We start from the raw sequence: 17,154 nt of genomic DNA, 5'->3' as shown, positions 1-17,154 counted from the left end.
AAAAGAGGAAAAAACTACAGTCAATAACAAAAAATATATATCACCAAGAGCCTTATTTTTCTTTCCTTATATTGTTCATCATTTATGAGTATTTATGAAGTTTATTTTAATAATATCTTTTTTAAAAGATTTTATTTACTTGAGAGAGAAAGACAGAATGAGAGAGAGAGAGCATGAGAGGAGAGAGTCAGTGGGAGAAGCAGATTACCTGCTAAGCAGGGAGCCCGATGTGGGACTTGATCCCAGGACTCCCCTTCATAAGGACTTAAGTATTAAATTTCATTAAGACTTCTGATTGACCCTGGGGGTACCTGGGTGGCTCAGATGGTTGTTAAATCACCAACTCTTGATTTTGGCTCAGGTCCTAATCTCAGGGTCTTGTGATCAAGCCCTGCACTGGGCTCCACATACTGTGGGGAGTCTGCTTCTCTCCCTCTCCCTTTGCCTTTTATCCCGTGTCCTCTCTCTCTCTTAAATATTTTATTTTTTTTAAAAAAGACTTTATTTGAGAGAGAGAAAGAGAGAGAGCGCGCACAAGCAAGGGGAGGGGCAGAGGAAGAGAAGCAGTCCCTTCTGAGCATGGAGGCTGATATGGGGCTTGATCACAGATCCTGAGATCATAACCTAAGCCAAAGTCAGACATTTTACAAAGTGAGCCACCCAGGTGCCCCTAAATAAATCTTAAACAACAACAACAACTTATAATTGTCCCATTTTAGGGACAGAGAGATCTGTGATTACTGTATTCCCTATGTGACTGAAATATTTTTAGGATGCGGTGATTTTAAAGGGGGAATTTTAAAGGTGGAAAGTTTGGACTACTTTTTTACCCCTTTACTTCTTTATTTTTATTCCGGGATAGTATAGGTACATGGTAAAGAGTACCAATTCATGAGACTGAAATGTTAAAGTAAGATTCTGAAGCATCTCTTATTCTATGTTAAAGAATCCAGACGTTACCGTGATGAGATGTGCATTTTATAAAAATAACTCCAGAGAAGGAGGAAAAAAGTAGATTTAAGAGAAGATGAACCAATGAGGAACTGCTGGAATAGTGCAGATATAAACGGGAAGAGAATTTCTGTTTGGGAAAAAGAAAATGAGAAAGAAAATAAAGGATTAGACTCAGGATACTTTAGAACTGAAATCTAAAGATTTGGGTAACGGATGGACTTTGGAAATAAAGAAGGGACCGAAGATGCTGCAATAAAACAGGAAATATATTTTATAATACTTAAGCTTAAAGGCAAATCTCTAAAACATTTTTCAACACTTCCATATAACACCCAGTGCTTAGCACAAAAATCTTCGGAACATTTTAAAGAGTTTATGACAATCTTGACTGAATATGATGAAGTAATTATAGTTCTTTTGTTAAAAATCTTACTTATATAATAAGCTTTCATTCACTTATTCAACAAATACTTACTCAGTACCTATTATGTGTCCCAAAACTCAACTCCCTACTACGCCACAAAAAACAGACAAAATTTCTGGACTCAGAGTTCCTAGTTCAATTAAAGAGCCAGAAGTAAACACAATGTGATAAATTCTACAAAAGACTAAGAAATAAAAGGGGTATTATAACATTACAGGACAGAGTGACTCCTTGGTTTTGTCAGAAAAGGCTCCATTTAAGCCAGTACAACTTGATGATTTGTGGTGCCAGTCTGTGAACTGCTTGTTACTAGTACATGAAGAAATAAGGAGACCATAGCCAATGTAAGTTATGTGCTATTTCCTTCATCAAGAAAGCTTTGCTATGAAAAAAATGTCAGATAACTAAACAGTAGCTTACTGCCATAGTTGATTTATATTCTGTGTAAGCTCCTTTTCTGTCATGGATTATAACAGTTTGTGGACTAGCTACTTTGTTTTTGTTTTTGATTTTGTTAAGATTTTATTTTTAAGTAATCTCTACACCCAATGTGGGGCTCAAACTCACAACCCTGAGATCAAGAGTTGCATGCTCCACTGACAGCTCCAGGCACCTTGGACTGGCTACACTGAATAGCACTGAGGTTAAGCACATGAAAAACTAGGTTAGGTGAAAAATGAGAGGATTGATAGGCAACGTGGAGTAGAAAGGGCACTTCAGAGAGAAAAAACAGCATTTACAAATAGATACACAAAAAAAGTCGACATGGCCATCTATAAATACTTCCTCATGGGATAGAATAAGTTATCGATAAAGGACAAGAGATAAGGTGGGAGAAGTCAAGTCAAATTTTTAAAGAGCTTTCAAAATCTATGCCAAAGAATGTGGGTTTTACCCTATAAGGAAAAAAGTGTCATTGAACAATTTTAAGTTGGGAGGTAATATCAGATTTAGAAATATGTAGAATGGATTATAGGGATAAGAAACTAAATATAATAGCCCATGAAAGAATAATGAATAATAAAGATTTGAACTCAAACAGTGGCAGAAGGAATGGAAAGGAGGTAAAAGATTTGCAAGATATTTAAGACAAAGAATAGAGAGTAAAGACAAATGGATATGGGGAATGAGGAAAAAGTTCAAAAATGACTTTATTTCTGACTTGAGTGAATGAATGACTGGGAATCCAAAATAAAGAAAACAGGGGTGCCTGGGTGGCTCAGTGGGTTAAGCTTCTGCCTTCGGCTCAGGTCATGATCTCAGGTTCCTGGGATCAAGCCCTCCATCAGGCTCTCTGCTCAGTGGGGAGCCAGCTTCCCCCTCTCTCTCTGCCTGCCTCTCTGCCTACTTGTGATCTCTATCTCTCTCTGTGTGTCAAATAAATAAATAAATAAAACAAGTAGAACAGCAGGTTTGGCAGAAATAATAGTAAGTTTGTGAAATTTCATACTGAAGATTTTGGATAAAGAACAGAGCTATTTACATTTTTTCCCATAGTTCTTTTACACATTACTTTGTATGAAATTTGTCTGAAGAGAAAGTTATGTGGTAAGAAAAGTATTCTGGTCATACTCACCAGTAATCTCACAGTAGTTATCTTCTGGATTCTTACTCCTAAAAATTAAAAATTAAAAAATCTATACCCCAAAGAATTACCAAGAATCACAACATTTGAAAGAGTAGGGAAGGTGAAAGGTTTTCATAGAGTAACTGGCAGAAAAATATGACATCTGTAAAAAGGCTCATCTAACTCTGGCAGAAAAAATTACAAGGCAGTTAAAGGACCCTTTACAGACTGGTCTTAAGGTTTTGTCAATTTCAAAGTACTATTAAAATAGGTTTTTTTTTTTTTAAACAACCTACAAAGCAATTCATTTTCTAGAGGTTTAGCCTTTAAAAAAAGCAAATAAAAGAAAACAACCCAAATATCCATCATCAAGGAGCTGACTGAATGTTGATGCAAACATATAACAAGTTACGAAAGACTTAAGTATATCTATATGTAACAACATAGAAAGTGCTATAAGACATTAAGTGTTCTCATTTTTGTCTTGCTAAGAACAAAAACTAAAGATAAATATGCACTTGGATATATATTTAAGTTTCTGCAAAGACATCTAAAATTATCAGGGCCACTGAATGGCTTAATCGGTTAAGCATCCGACTCGATCTCAGCTCAGGTCTTGATCTCAAGGTTGTTGAGTTTAAGCCCCATGCTGGGCTCTATATTCAGTAGTGGTTAACTGTGGGAAGCCTAAGCTTCTCCAAGAATTTTCTGTATCAGTATATAAAAAGAATTCAGAATTTTCTGAATCAGTATATAAAAAGAATATTTTTTTCAGCTCAACAGTAGTCCATTACATGGAAAACTTATAATTTATTTAACCAGTCCCTTATTGATAGATCCTTAGGATCTTTTACATCATTTGCTATTTTTTTAAAGATTTTATTTATTTGACAGAGAGAGGGGCACAAGCAGGCAAAGCAGCAGGCATAGGGAGAAGCAGGCTCCCTCCTGAGCAGGGAGCCCTAAGTGGGACTCAATTCCAGGACCCTGGGATCAATGACCTGAGAGTCAAAGGCAGACCCTTAACCAACTGAGCCACTCAGGTGCCCGTACATCCTTTGCTATTACAATTAACACTGCAGTGAATAACTTTATATGTTCATCATTTTAAACATTTACAAGTATCTTGAAATAAATTCCTGGATGTGAAATTACTGATCAAAGGGCATGTGTATTTGAAATTTTGAGTGATACTGCCAACAGCCTTCTTTAATTTATATCCACTAGCAATGAGTGACTTTTTACCTATATTCTTTTTTTTTAAGTTCTATTTATTTATTTGAGAAAGAGAGGGAGTTACAAATGGGGGGAGGGGCAGAAGGAGAGGGAGAAGCAGACCCCCTGCTGAGAGCTGACTATGGAGCTGGATCCCTGGACCCTGTGATCATGACTTGACCTTAAGTCAGAGGCTTAATGGATTGAACCACCCAGGTGTCCCTTACCTATATTCTTAATTGATTAGATGAAAAACTATATCTCAATAATAACCTAACTTTGTATTTCTCTTATGAAGAATGAAACAAGCATCTTTCCATTTGTTTAAGAGCAATTGGTATTTATTTTTCTAAATATTAATATAATAAGAAAAACTAATGAAAAAAACTGAAAACTTGGTTTTATTGTTTCATACTAACCTGTATTTAAGGAGTTTCTTGTGAAAGTAGAGTGTTTCATCATTCTGTTAAAAGGATAAGCTATAAAATGCACACACTTAATCAGAGATAGCTGCATATTAAATTCTGTGAAGAATCTGTTTTCTAAATTAATCCTAAGTATTCCACAAAAGGGTCACAGAAATTTTTTAAAAAGACTATTAAGTTAGAAAACATTGCATTTGGGGTGCCTGGGTGGCTTAGTCTGTTAAGCATCTGCCATCAGCTCAGGTCATGATTTCAGGGTCCTGGGACTGAGCCCAGTGTTGGGCTCCCTGCTCAGTGTGGGGAGCCTACTCCCCGCCCCTCCTCCCCTGCCGCAACCTATGCTTATGCTCTCTCTTTCTCTCTCAAATGAATAAATAAAATATTTTTAAAATAAATTTAAAAAAACCAATCACTGCATTTGGAGCGCCTGGGTGGCTCAGTGGGTTGGGCCTCTGCCTTCGGCTGGTGTCATGATCTCAGGGTCCTCGGATCAAGCCCCACATTGGGCTCTCTGCTTGGCGGGGAGCCTGCTTCCCCCTCTCTCTCTGCCTGCCTATCTGACTACTTGTGATCTCTGTCTGTCAAAAAACAAATAAAAGAGGGGCGCCTGGGTGGCTCAGTGAGTTAGGCCGCTGCCTTCGGCTCAGGTCATGATTTCAGGGTCCTGGGATTGAGTCCTGCATAGGGCTCTCTGCTCAGCAGGGAGCCTGCTTCCCTCTCTCTCTCTCTCTCTGCCTGCCTCTCTGTCTACTTGTAATCTCTCTCTATCAAATAAATAAATAAAATCTTAAAAAAAAACAACCTCACAAATAAAATCTTTAAAAAACAACAACAAAAACACTGCATTTGATAGGAATAAAGAACTTTTAAAATATAATTCGAATCACATCTTCTTTACTTACTGTATAAACAAAACATTTTCTCCCACTTCTGTTTCTAAAAATAAAATAAAAAGTAAATTTGTTCAAGGATATACTGATAAGGCATTAGAAAAATTACATAAGAACATTAACAACAACAACAAAAAAAATTAACAACATTTAAAAAAAAGAAAATTACTAACTATCCACCTTATTTCCTGCCCCCATAGCTCAAGGGATACTTTTTACGCAATAAGACAGTTTTACCTGTTACCTGGTTAAATAGTTACAGTAAAATTTAACAGAAAACAGATTTAGCAGGGATAGCAATAACATATTTACCTGCAATTTCTGACTTTCTTGCTATTTTCATATGAGAGTCTGTCTGGAATACTCTAGAAAAGAAAATAAAAATTACTGAAAATCTGCAATAAAAAAAAAGATTTTATTTATTTATTTATTTGGGATGGGGGCACAAGCAATGGCAGGGCTGGTAGCTGGGGGGAAGAGGAGAGGGAGAGGGACAAGCAGATTCTCTGCTGAGCATGGAGCCCAGTATGGCTTGAGGCTGGGCTCAATCTCAGGCTCTGAGATCACAACCTGAGCCGAAACCAAGAATCTGACACTTAACCAACTGAGCCATCCAGATGCCCCTGAAAATCTGCGATTTTCAATTAGAACCCTATGGTGTTAATTTATAGTGTGTTCTGAGATAAAGATAACTGATTTCAGCTTCCTCTTTACTACATCATGTACTATTAATATTTCAAATGCCAAAATTCATTTACATTAAAACCTGCTTTTTATGAACTCTGACAAAAATCATTTTATCCCTTTCAAAAACCTAAAATATTCACTCTGTTCAACAAAACGTTTCTTAAACACTCATTACACACATGATGCTATATACTAGAGTCTGATACATGATCCTTGATCTCAATGAGTTTTCATTGTATGTAGAGAGCTGAAATAATAATTATAAACATTACTTCACTGACTTTAGTTATTAACAGTTCAGATAAGGTGGCACGGAGTCCAGAGGAAAGGGATGATTGGGATGATTAAGCTTTTGGGGAAGCAGCATTTGATATCTGCCTTGAAAAATCTGGCTAATTCATTTTTGTTCTAATATTAAGTATCATTCATTATTAAGAAGCTATTTTTAAAAAAATATTTTATTTATTTATTTGACAGAGAGAGAGAGAGAGATCACAAGTAGGCAGAGAGGCAGGCAGAGAGAGAGGGGGAAGCAGGCTCCCCGCCAGGCAGAGAGTCTGATGTGGGGCTTGATCCCAGGACCCTGGGACCATGACCCAAGGTGAAGGCAGAGGCTTTATTAACCCACTAAGCCATCAGGTGCCCCGAGAAGCTATTTTTTTTTTAATTTTATTTATTTATTTGATACACACAGAGAGAAATCACAAGTAGGCAGAGAGGCAGGCAGAGAGAGGGGGAAGCAGGCTCCCTGCTGAGCAGAAAGCCTGATGCAGGGCTTGATCCCAGGACTCTGAGATCATGACCTGAGCCGAAGACAGAGGCTTAACCCACTGAGCCACCCAGGTGCCCTCGAGAAGCTATTCTTTTTTTTTTTTTTTTTAAGATTTTATTTATTTATTTGACAGAGAGAAATCACAAGTACACTGAGAGGCAGGCAGAGAGAGAGAGAGAGAGAAGGAAGCAGGCTCCCTGCTGAGCAGAGAGCCCGATGCGGGACTCGATCCCAGGACCCTGAGATCATGACCTGAGCCGAAGGCAGCGGCTTAACCCACTGAGCCACCCAGGCGCCCCGAGAAGCTATTCTTAATAAGAAAGAAATTTTTGCTCAATTACAAGGGTGCCTGCATGGCTCAGTCAGTTAAGCATCTGCCTTTGGCTCAGGTCATAATGCACGGTTCTGGGATCCATCTCCACATCAGGATCCCTGCTTGGCAGGGAGCCTGGTTCTCCCTCTCCCTCTGACACTTTCTGCCCTGCTCATGCTCTCTCTTTCAGATAAATAAATAAAATCAAAAAAAAAAAAGAAAGAAGAAAATTTAGTTTCAGTTATAAAAAAGCAGTGGACATTTGCATACATACTGTGTGACAAACACTCTGTTCTTTATATACATTTTTAATGATTATAACAATTATTGGGGTGCCTGGGTGGCTCAGTGGGTTAAAGCCTCTGCCTTCAGCTCAGGTCATGATCCCAGAGTCCTGGGATCGAGCCCCGCATCGCGTTCTCTGCTCAGCATAGAGTCTGCTTCCTCCTCTCTCTGCCTGCTTGTGATCTCTGTCTGTCAAATAAATAAAATCTTTTTTTTTTTTAAGATTTTTTATTTATCCATTTGACAGAGAGCGAGAGAGATCACAAGTAGGCAGAGAGGCAGGCAGAGAGGGGGAAGCAGGCTCACCGCTGAGCAGAGAGCCTGATGCGGGGCTCGATCCCAGGACCCTGAGACCATGACCCGAGCTGAAGGCAGAGGCCCAACCCACTGAGCCACCCAGGCGGCCCAAATAAATAAAATCTTAAAAAAAAAAAAAAATGATTATAACAATTATCATGTTATTTTGCAGGTGTAGATATTGAAGGTCATAAAGGTTAAGTAACTTCCAGGGTCATATACCCAACAAGTGGCAAAGCCAAAATGCAAACCCAAATCTGTCTGATTTCAAAACCCGAGTTTATAACTACAAACCAATACTTGAAACAACTTTTCTTCAAATGATTTACAATAGAATAGAAAGCTTTTTATTCAATATGAGCAGTATCAGTAGTTGGTCCTTTAATAAAAAAAAAAAAACTTAAAATGAAGAATCTTATCTGAATCCAACAAAATTTAAATATTTAAAAAAATTAAAACACATAGTGGATTTTAATTTGCAATATTTTTTTAATTTGCAAATTTCTGAATGTCAATCTGAAATCTTTACTTTTGAGAGGATCTACTGATACAATTTTAGTGTATTTATAAGGTGGAATAAACAAAGAAACTTTTTAAAAAGATTTTATTATTTGACAGAGAGAGAGAGAAAGAGCACAAGCGAGGGGAGTGGCAGGCAGAGGAAGCAAGGAGCCTGACGTAGGGCTAGATACCAGGACCCTGGTATCACGACCTGAACTGAAGGCAGATGCTTAACCAACTGAGCCACACAGGAGTCCCAACAAAGAAACTTTTTCTTTTTTTTAAAGATTTTATTTATTTATTTATTTATTTATTTATTTTTAAAAGATTTTATTTATTTATTTATCAGAGAGAGAGTGAGCGAGAGCGAGCATAGGCAGACAGAGTGGAAGGCAGAGTCAGAGGGAGAAGCAGGCTCCCTGCGGAGCAAGGAGCCCGATGTGGGACTCGATCCCAGGACGCTGGGATCATGACCTGAGCCGAAGGCAGCTGCTTAACCAACTGAGCCACCCAGGCGTCCAAGATTTTATTTATTTGACACAGAGAGAGAGAGATCACAAGTAGGCAGAGAGGCAGGCAGAGAGAGAGGGGAGGAAGCAGGCTCCCTGTGGAGCAGAGAGCTTGACTCGGGGCTCGATCCCAGGACCCTGGGATCTGACCTGAGCAGAAGGCAGAGGCTTTAACCCACCGAGCCACCCAGGCGCCCCCCCAACAAAGAAACTTTCAAGTAATATGAACAAAGAATCCTTCTAGGTTTTCATGAAAGATTTCCCTGTGGTTGTCTCAGCCATACGAAATTTGAAAGAATTTTTAAAAATAAACTCACATTTATCACGTTTTCCCTAGCTGTTCCTTACAATGTTCACAGAAATAACTTTGTCTTTGAACTAATTCTCATCAGTTTATCTAATATTAAGTTAAATTATGCAATTACAACAACTTCAACTAGATAAACAAGACAAATACTTCTTGGTAAGCCTATCAATCGATTCTCAGGATCTGAAGTTTATGGATAGGAAAGAGCATTCTTTGTGCTATAGATATCAGTATATTTTACAAGGGTAATGGAAAATATAGGTTAATTCTAACAATTCAGTGAGCTGGGAATTATTAAGAGAGTTTTATGATGCTTGTTTCTACATCTAGAATCCTACAGTTCTTTTTCAATTAATCTATTTAACAAAGATAATCTTTTGAAACACTACTCATTGTTTAATGACACTATTTGTGATAATATCATAGTGTTAAATAGAATACAATAGTGTTAAATATAATAGTGTTAGATTGACACTATTTGTGATAATATATACTGTCTTATTTTGGCCATGCAGTAACACTATGAGATATGTAAGGACTATTATTTTCATCCTTAAAAAAGGAGGAAATTAATGCTCTGTTAAATGACTTGAACTAGGGACTATTTAGTATTAAGTTAGAATTGTTCCAGTTTTTTTTGTTTGGAACCTGAAATTCCTTTCAACACCCCGGAGCCATTTTAAAGGAAAGTAAGTATAATGAATAGATTATATCCAAGGAAAGAAAAGGGTGGACTAAGTTTAGTAGTCTTTGGGAAAGTTTATCAGAAGAAGTGGAAAAACCAGTAGACTAGGAGTCAGGAGACCTATTTTACAATTGTGGTTCTGTCACTATTTATATTACCTTGGGAAAGTCATATTATGTCCCTGGCTTTAACTTTCTCACTAAAACATACAGTCTGGACTATACTTACTTATTTAGTAGGCTCCAGGCATGGAGCCCAATATGGGGCTTGAACTCACAATAAAAGACTGAGATCAAGACATGAGCCAAGATCAAGAGTCAGATACTTAACCAATTGAGCCACACAGGTGATCCTACTTATTTATTTTTTAAATTTATCATTATTATTATTATTTTTAAACAATTTACTTGTTGATCAGAGAGAGAAAATGAGTGGGGGTTAGCGGGGAAAGGATGCAGAGGGACAAGAAGACTCCCAGCTGAGCATGGAGCCTACAGCAGGCTCACACAGGGCTGGATCCCAGGACTGCAAGATCATGACCTTCGCCAAAGTCACATGCTTAACCGATTGAGCCACCCAGGTGTCCCATAATTTATTGTTATTATTTTTAAGTAAACTCTACCCCCAACATAGAGCTTGAACTTATGACCCTGAGATCAAGATAAAGTCGCATACTCTACCAACTGAGCCAGCCAAGCACCCCAGGGTACTTCTCATTGTAACATTCCATCATCAAAAACACAAATTTGAGTAGAAAATGCCATTTACTCATATATGTATATATATAATATGGATAAACAGGATAAGAATTCTATGCTAGTTACTCTTTTGGTTTCCAAAGTTCCCTGTTGACTTCCAGAAATGTTTATTAACCAAGCTCATTATAAAACAAGCCAAATAAACAGAATAAACAGCAAATCTTTTTTTAAAAAAAAAAAAAGGGAAACAGGAAGAGAAGCATTATAATAACAATCAGACAGGGCACTTGGGTGGCTCAGTTGGTTAGGCCACTGCCTTCAGCTCAGGTCATGGTCCTGGAGTCCTGGGATCAAGTCCCGCATTGGGCTCCCAGCTTGGCGGAGGTCGTCTACTTCTCCCTCTGACCTTCTCCCCTTTCATGTTCACTCTCACTCTCTCTCTCTCAAATAAATAAATAAAATCTTTAAAAATAAATAACAATCAGGGGCGCCTCGGTGGCTCAGTGGGTTAAAGCCTGTGCCTTCGGCTCAGGTCATGATCCTAGGGTCCTGAGATTGAGCCCCACATCGGGCTCTCTGCTCAGCAGGGAGCCTGCTTCCTCCTCTCTCTCTGCCTGCCTCTCTGCCTGCTTGTGATCTCTGTCTGTCAAATGAATAAATAAAATCTTAAAAAAAGAAAAATCAGACAGACCTAGAAAATACAGTCTAATCCTACAAATAATAAGGGTAATGAGAGGAAAAATACCAACAATGTGAAAAATACAAGAATATAAGGATTAAGAATAGTCTGATGAGAAACAGTCCAAAGTCTGAGCCCTACCTCTTAAAAAGTATGGGAACTTGAACAAGCTATTTAAACTAAGCCTCAGTTTCCTCATTCATAAAATGAGATATGACTGTTAGGATTCAATGAGCAATGAATGCATATAGTAGCATACCTAACACTGTAAATATTCAATAATATTAGCTATTAATAAAAAATCAAATTTTGACATATATAAACCCACTTTCAATGATTTGACACAGGTGATCTTACAGTAAAATGATCATTCCAATATGATAATTTCAGGGGTACCTCCTTGGCTCAACTGGAAACATGTGATTCTTGATCTCAGGGTCATGAGTTCAAACCCCACATTGGGTAAAGACATTACTTAAAAATAAATACACTAAAAAAATGTGATTATTGAAATGACATAATTTTACTGGAAAAATAATTCAAAAGAAAGGCACATTCAAGATCCTCAAGATCACCAAGTTTTCAAAATCTAAGCAGAAGGTGTGCCTGGGTGACTCAGTTGGTGAAACATCTGCCTTTAGCTCAAATTATGATTTTGGGGTCCTGGGACCCAGTCCCATATCAGGCTCTCTGCTCAACCCTCCCTCCCCCAGCTCCTGCTCTCTCTCTCACTCTTGTACTCTCTCTCTCAAATAAATAAAGAAAATCTTAAAAAAAAAATTTTTTTTTTTTTAAATCTAAAAGGAAAATAAAAGAAGTTGCTTCTAGGAAGGAGAGAATATTTTTTAAAATATTCTCAGCACAGAGCCCAACATGGGGCTGGATCTCATGACCTTTGAGATGATAACCTGAGCTGAAATCAAGAACTGGATGTTTAGCCCAATGAGCCACCCAGGCGCCCCCACTGTATTTATTTTTTATTGTACTCTCTTGAGGCATTGATGAAGGTGTTTTGCAATGACCTGAAAACCCAAAGATGCCAGACCAGAAAAACCCTGATAGCAACAGAATACCTAGAAGATGACATTCCATGTGTCCCCTTCCCTGCCCATGACCATGAACACATACTGACCTCCACCTATGATGACATGTTGCCTGCTGTCTTGTACACACACTCCTGAATCTCTCCTCATTAAAAAACTCTAGGTGTCCATCTTGTAGGCGGAGAGGTCAATTGTTAAGATTTAAGCCTGCCACCTTCCCCAGCTGCCAGCACTCCAAATAAATTTCTCCCTTTCTCTTTTTCAAACCTCTGCCTCTTGAGTTATTGGCTTCTCTTGTGATGAATTTATCCAAGTTTGTTGACAAACCCAGCCAGGTGCTATGCTTTAAATTTGTCCAGCCCTCTCTGGCTTCCCTAGGGTGAAGGAGTTGGCTGCCACAGTGAGCCAGGGTTCACCCATTTGTCTCCTGAGTTAACAGCTGTCGTAAATAGGTAAATTGATAGATTTGGTAACAGAACAGCCTAGAAACAATGATTAATTCATTAGTGAAAAGAACCTATTGCATCTAGGTCTGAGTCAGATAATACGTAAAATGAACATGAATATCTTGGTATACTGTAAAGCAAAGACACTATCAAAGATTACTGGAGTTATGTCAAAAGATCAGAAACTAATCTGAAGAGATTTCACTCATCAAAGATAGAATAATTTGAGTATCAATAAAAATACTAACTATAACAGATTAAACACATTAAATATGTTTTTAAGTTCATGATTTAGATATTTAGATATTTAAGTAAAGATATTTGGAAAAAAGTCCTTATTAGTCAACTTTAAAGGATACTAGGAAGCAAACATATTATACTGAAACTAGTAAATAAAGATACCCCTCCCCCAAAATTTAACATGACTTTCCCATATGAACCATAATGCAGAAACAGAATGAGATTATTATCAATTAGCAAACTCTAAAGAAATAATGGATCTAGGCAATGATCATCAATGGCTGTTAACATCACAAAAAAGATAACTGATAATCAAGTGCTGTCTGATGAAAGCACAGGAAGAATTCTTGTGGAAATCATTTGGTTTAAGGCAAGTCAAGCATTCCAGATAGAATACCCAATTGGCAGCAAATCTGAGTAATATATTACACAATATTATTCCATGTGGGTATAATCAGTAAAATCCAGAATGATTTTAAAAGAAAAATTATAAGGGGGTGCATGGGTGGCTCATTCAGTTAAGCTTCTGCCTACAACTCAGGTCAGGATCCCAGGGTCCTGATATGGAGCCCTTTGTTGGTCTCTCTGCTCAGTGGGAAGTCGGCTTCTCCCTCCCCCTCTGCTGTTCCCCTACTTGTGGTCTCTTGCTTTGTCAAATAAATGAAATCTTAAAAAGAAAAAGAATAAATTATAAGAAAAAAAGGAAGAGGGTACCAAGAGATTAGGAGATTTAAGACACATACGAACTAAATGGAATATGTTAACTTTGTTTGGATACTGAATCATACCAAATATCTCAGAAAAAATGTGAACAGTGGCAAGATATTTGATGATACCATGGAATTACTGCAAGCATTTAAAAGATTTGAAAATAGTATTGTGAACATACTTTTAAAAAATATTCTATATCTTTTAAAGATATAACTAGTGAAATATCTGGGATTCACATGAAAATAATTCAGTGGGAGGTGGAAAGAGAAGTAAATGGGGGGGGGGGATAGTATAACAAAAGTGGCCACAATTGACAACTACTGTAACTGCTAAATGGCCTGAGTTTTCAGAGTACTTTCCCTACTTTTGTGTATGTTATAGATTTTCAATCATAAAATGGAGAAAAAAGGGGGGAAAATTGGAAGTCTTTTTTTGTTAAACTTTCCAATGACCTCTCTTTTTATACCCCCACTTCCCTTATATAGGTGCCTTGAATCTAGTAATGTTTTAAAACAGTATTTAATAATACATTGGATTTATCCCAGGAATACAGAGATAATCCAACATCCAAAAAGTTTTTTATCATATTAAAGTGTGAAAAATTCTATAGCTATTTTAATAGATGCTCTACAACCATTTAATAAAACCTTACACCCATCTTTGATTAAAACAAAACAAAAATCTACAATACAGTTAAATTTACCCAACAATAAAGGAAGAATGGGTGTACTAAATTTAACAAATGTAATTTGGCTTAACTACTTTAATTAAGAATGGTTACTGACTAAATTAAAAAAAAATGTTTTAAATATGAAATGTGAAATTTTTGTCTCTTTTTGTGTATGTGTATGTATGTGGTTACTAAGTTTTTTCTCTTTTTTTTAAGTTTGTGGTTTTTTCTTTTTTAAGTAATTTCTACACCCAATGTGGGTCTGAAATTCAAGACCCCAAGATCAGGAGTAGCATGCTCAACTGACTGAGCCACCCAAGCACCCCTTAATTCAAGGCTCAGTTGGTAAACAATCAGACTTGATTTTGGCTTGGGTTATGATTTCCAGGTCCTGAGATTAAGCCCAGTGCAGGGCTCTGTGCTCAGTGGGGGAGTCTGCTCGGGATTCTCCCTCTCCCTCTGTCCACACCAGCCCCTGTGTTCTGTCTCTCTAAAATAAATAAATAAATCTTCAAAAATTTTTAATTCAGAGGCGCCTGGGTGGCTCAGATGGTTGGGTATCTGCCTTCAAGTCAGGTTGTGATCACAGGGTCCTGGTATCGAGCCCTCATCAGGCTCCTTGCTCGGCAGGGAGCCTCCTTCTCCCTCTGTACTCCTCCTGTTTGTGCTCCTGCTCTCTCTCTGACAAATAAATACGATCTTTAAAAAAAAAAAAAAAGAAAGAAAGAAAGAAAAGAAAAAGGTAATTTATACAAAATAATCTAACAAACACAGGGAATAATCAATGCCCAACAGAAAATTAAATCTGGCTAATTTTACATTACCAGAAAACACCTAAAGAAAACATGTAAAAGAAAAGTCAGTCTGAAACAGGAGAAAATGATTTATTAAATCAAATCTTGGCCATACCTATTCAAAGAGTAAACAGACAGAAGCATCCAAGGCTTTGCAATAGATGTGTATGTAGCTCTTATGGAGATGGATAAATTACATTTCAGGGCCTGGTGCCATTAAACATTCAGAATATTCCAAATAAGTAATAGCACAGATTCCATAATCAATAAGCCATATTTACATTATATTATAATTTATTTTTTTTAGGTAGAATGTTTCTAAGGAAAGTACTAACTACTCAGTACTCAGATTCATTTGTTTCTCATGATGTTTTTAGTAGTAGCATTCTATTTATACACGAATTTCTAGTGAATCTGTTAAGTATAAGCCCATCTCTATAAGATGACCCATTTTTGATAAAAACAAAAAATATGGAGTCTGCAAAGCCAAGGCCAAGACCCAAGAACTCAGTAGCAAGGAATTTTACCAAGGAATACACCACCTAGGGAATTTTACTGGCAGGAAACAGCTAGTCTTTGATTATACCAAATCTTACCATGATTTTTCTTTTTTCAAAATTCAACATATATGAAATATTGACAACTCATGTATATCTGGAAGACATTGACTAATTTATGGATAATAGATTAATAGAAAAAGTTATGAAACAATTAAAATTACTATCAACCAACAACAAAAAAGATGTTATGTATCTATGGTTTGGAATTTCCCAGCAACCAAAAGATGTCACATACAGAATACCATTCATTGCTCAGACATGGTGAAACTATATACAAAGGTATACCAGGCAAATGAAATCAAAACACAGAAAAGGCAAAAATCTTATTATTAGTCTAGGTAGAATTTGGATCAAAAAGCAATAAACAAAAGCCCAAGATGAGAATTCATAATGCTAGAAAGTACAATTCTTTTTTTTCCCCCTCTTCTTAAAGATTTTATTCATTTATTTGAGATAGAGAATGAGAGAAAGCAGGAGCAGGGGAGCAGAGGGAGAGAGAGGATAGGCTTCCTACTGAGCAGGAAGCCCAAAGTGGGACTCGATCCCATAACCCTGGGATCATGACCCCAGCTGAAGGCCAATGCTTAAGAGACTGAGCCATCCGGGCACCCCAGTGATGTTGAATCTTTTTATTCAGGAACTTGTTATAAACTTCATTTGCACAATTTTTTAGTACTCTTCAGTAATGGTTTATCCTTTTATGCTTTTATTATTAAATACATAGCAAGAAAATATAACACAATGGAGAAAACACACACTTATCTTCTATCTGGTTATTATTTATATAAATAGGAAATATATTGGGACGCCTGGGTGGCTCAGTTGGTTAAGCGGCTGCCTTCGGCTCAGGTCATGATCCCAGCGTCCTGGGATCGAGTCCCACATTGGGCTCCTTGGTTGGCAGGGAGCCTGCTTCTCCCTCTGCCTCTAGCCTGCCACTCTGTCTGCCTGTGCTTGCGCTCTGTATCTCTCTCTCTCTAACAAATAAATAAAAATCTTTATAAAAATAAATAAATAAATAGGAAATATATTAATTTTCATATAATAATTTTGTATCTTGCTACTTTTCTGTACAGGTATTTCCATTGATATTCTTATATTTTCCTAATATACAAGCATTTAATCTACAAAAGGTAACAGATTTATCATTTATCCCCACTTTCCAATTTTCAGAACTCCACTTCCTCTTTTTTTTTTTTTTTAATATTTTTACTTATTTATTTGACAGACAGAGATCACAAATAGGCAGAGAGGCAGGCAGAGAGGCAGGCAGAGAGAATGGGGGAAGCAGGCTCCCTGCTGAGCAGAGAGCCCGATATGGGGCTCAATCCCAGGATCCTGAGATCATGACCTGAGCTGAAGGCAGAGGCTTAACCCACTGAGCCACCCAGGTGCCCCTCCACTTCTTCTATTTTTATTAGCACATTTAGTACAAACTTAAATTAACAGTGGTAAGATACAGCTGTTTTGTTTCTGATTTAT

At 37.3% G+C, this 17,154-nt stretch overlaps 1 protein-coding gene across 3 annotated transcripts in view; it reads right to left on the bottom strand.

Moving 5' to 3' along the window:
- The window catches only part of KNL1 (kinetochore scaffold 1), a 75,756-nt gene that overhangs the window by 39,330 nt on the left and 19,272 nt on the right, over positions 1-17,154 (bottom strand). For all 3 annotated transcript variants that reach the window (XR_006602855.1, XM_004751112.3, XM_013055420.2), the window contains exons 6-8: positions 5,788-5,840; positions 5,488-5,521; positions 2,955-2,992 (exon numbers count right to left, since the gene is read on the bottom strand). Coding sequence is in view for 2 of the 3 variants with exons in the window: in XM_004751112.3 (XP_004751169.1) it covers positions 2,955-2,992; positions 5,488-5,521; positions 5,788-5,840 (125 nt within the window). In the remaining variant the exon portion in view is untranslated. The remainder of the gene's footprint in view (positions 1-2,954; positions 2,993-5,487; positions 5,522-5,787; positions 5,841-17,154) is intronic.

Source organism: Mustela putorius, unplaced genomic scaffold (assembly GCF_011764305.1).
Source record: "Mustela putorius furo isolate JIRA1106 unplaced genomic scaffold, ASM1176430v1.1 tig00003898_pilon_pilon_pilon, whole genome shotgun sequence".
In the NCBI taxonomy this organism is placed as follows: domain Eukaryota; kingdom Metazoa; phylum Chordata; class Mammalia; order Carnivora; family Mustelidae; genus Mustela; species Mustela putorius.
Note: the sequence above shows the minus strand (reverse complement) of the source record. Positions and strands in the feature narration are given on the sequence as shown.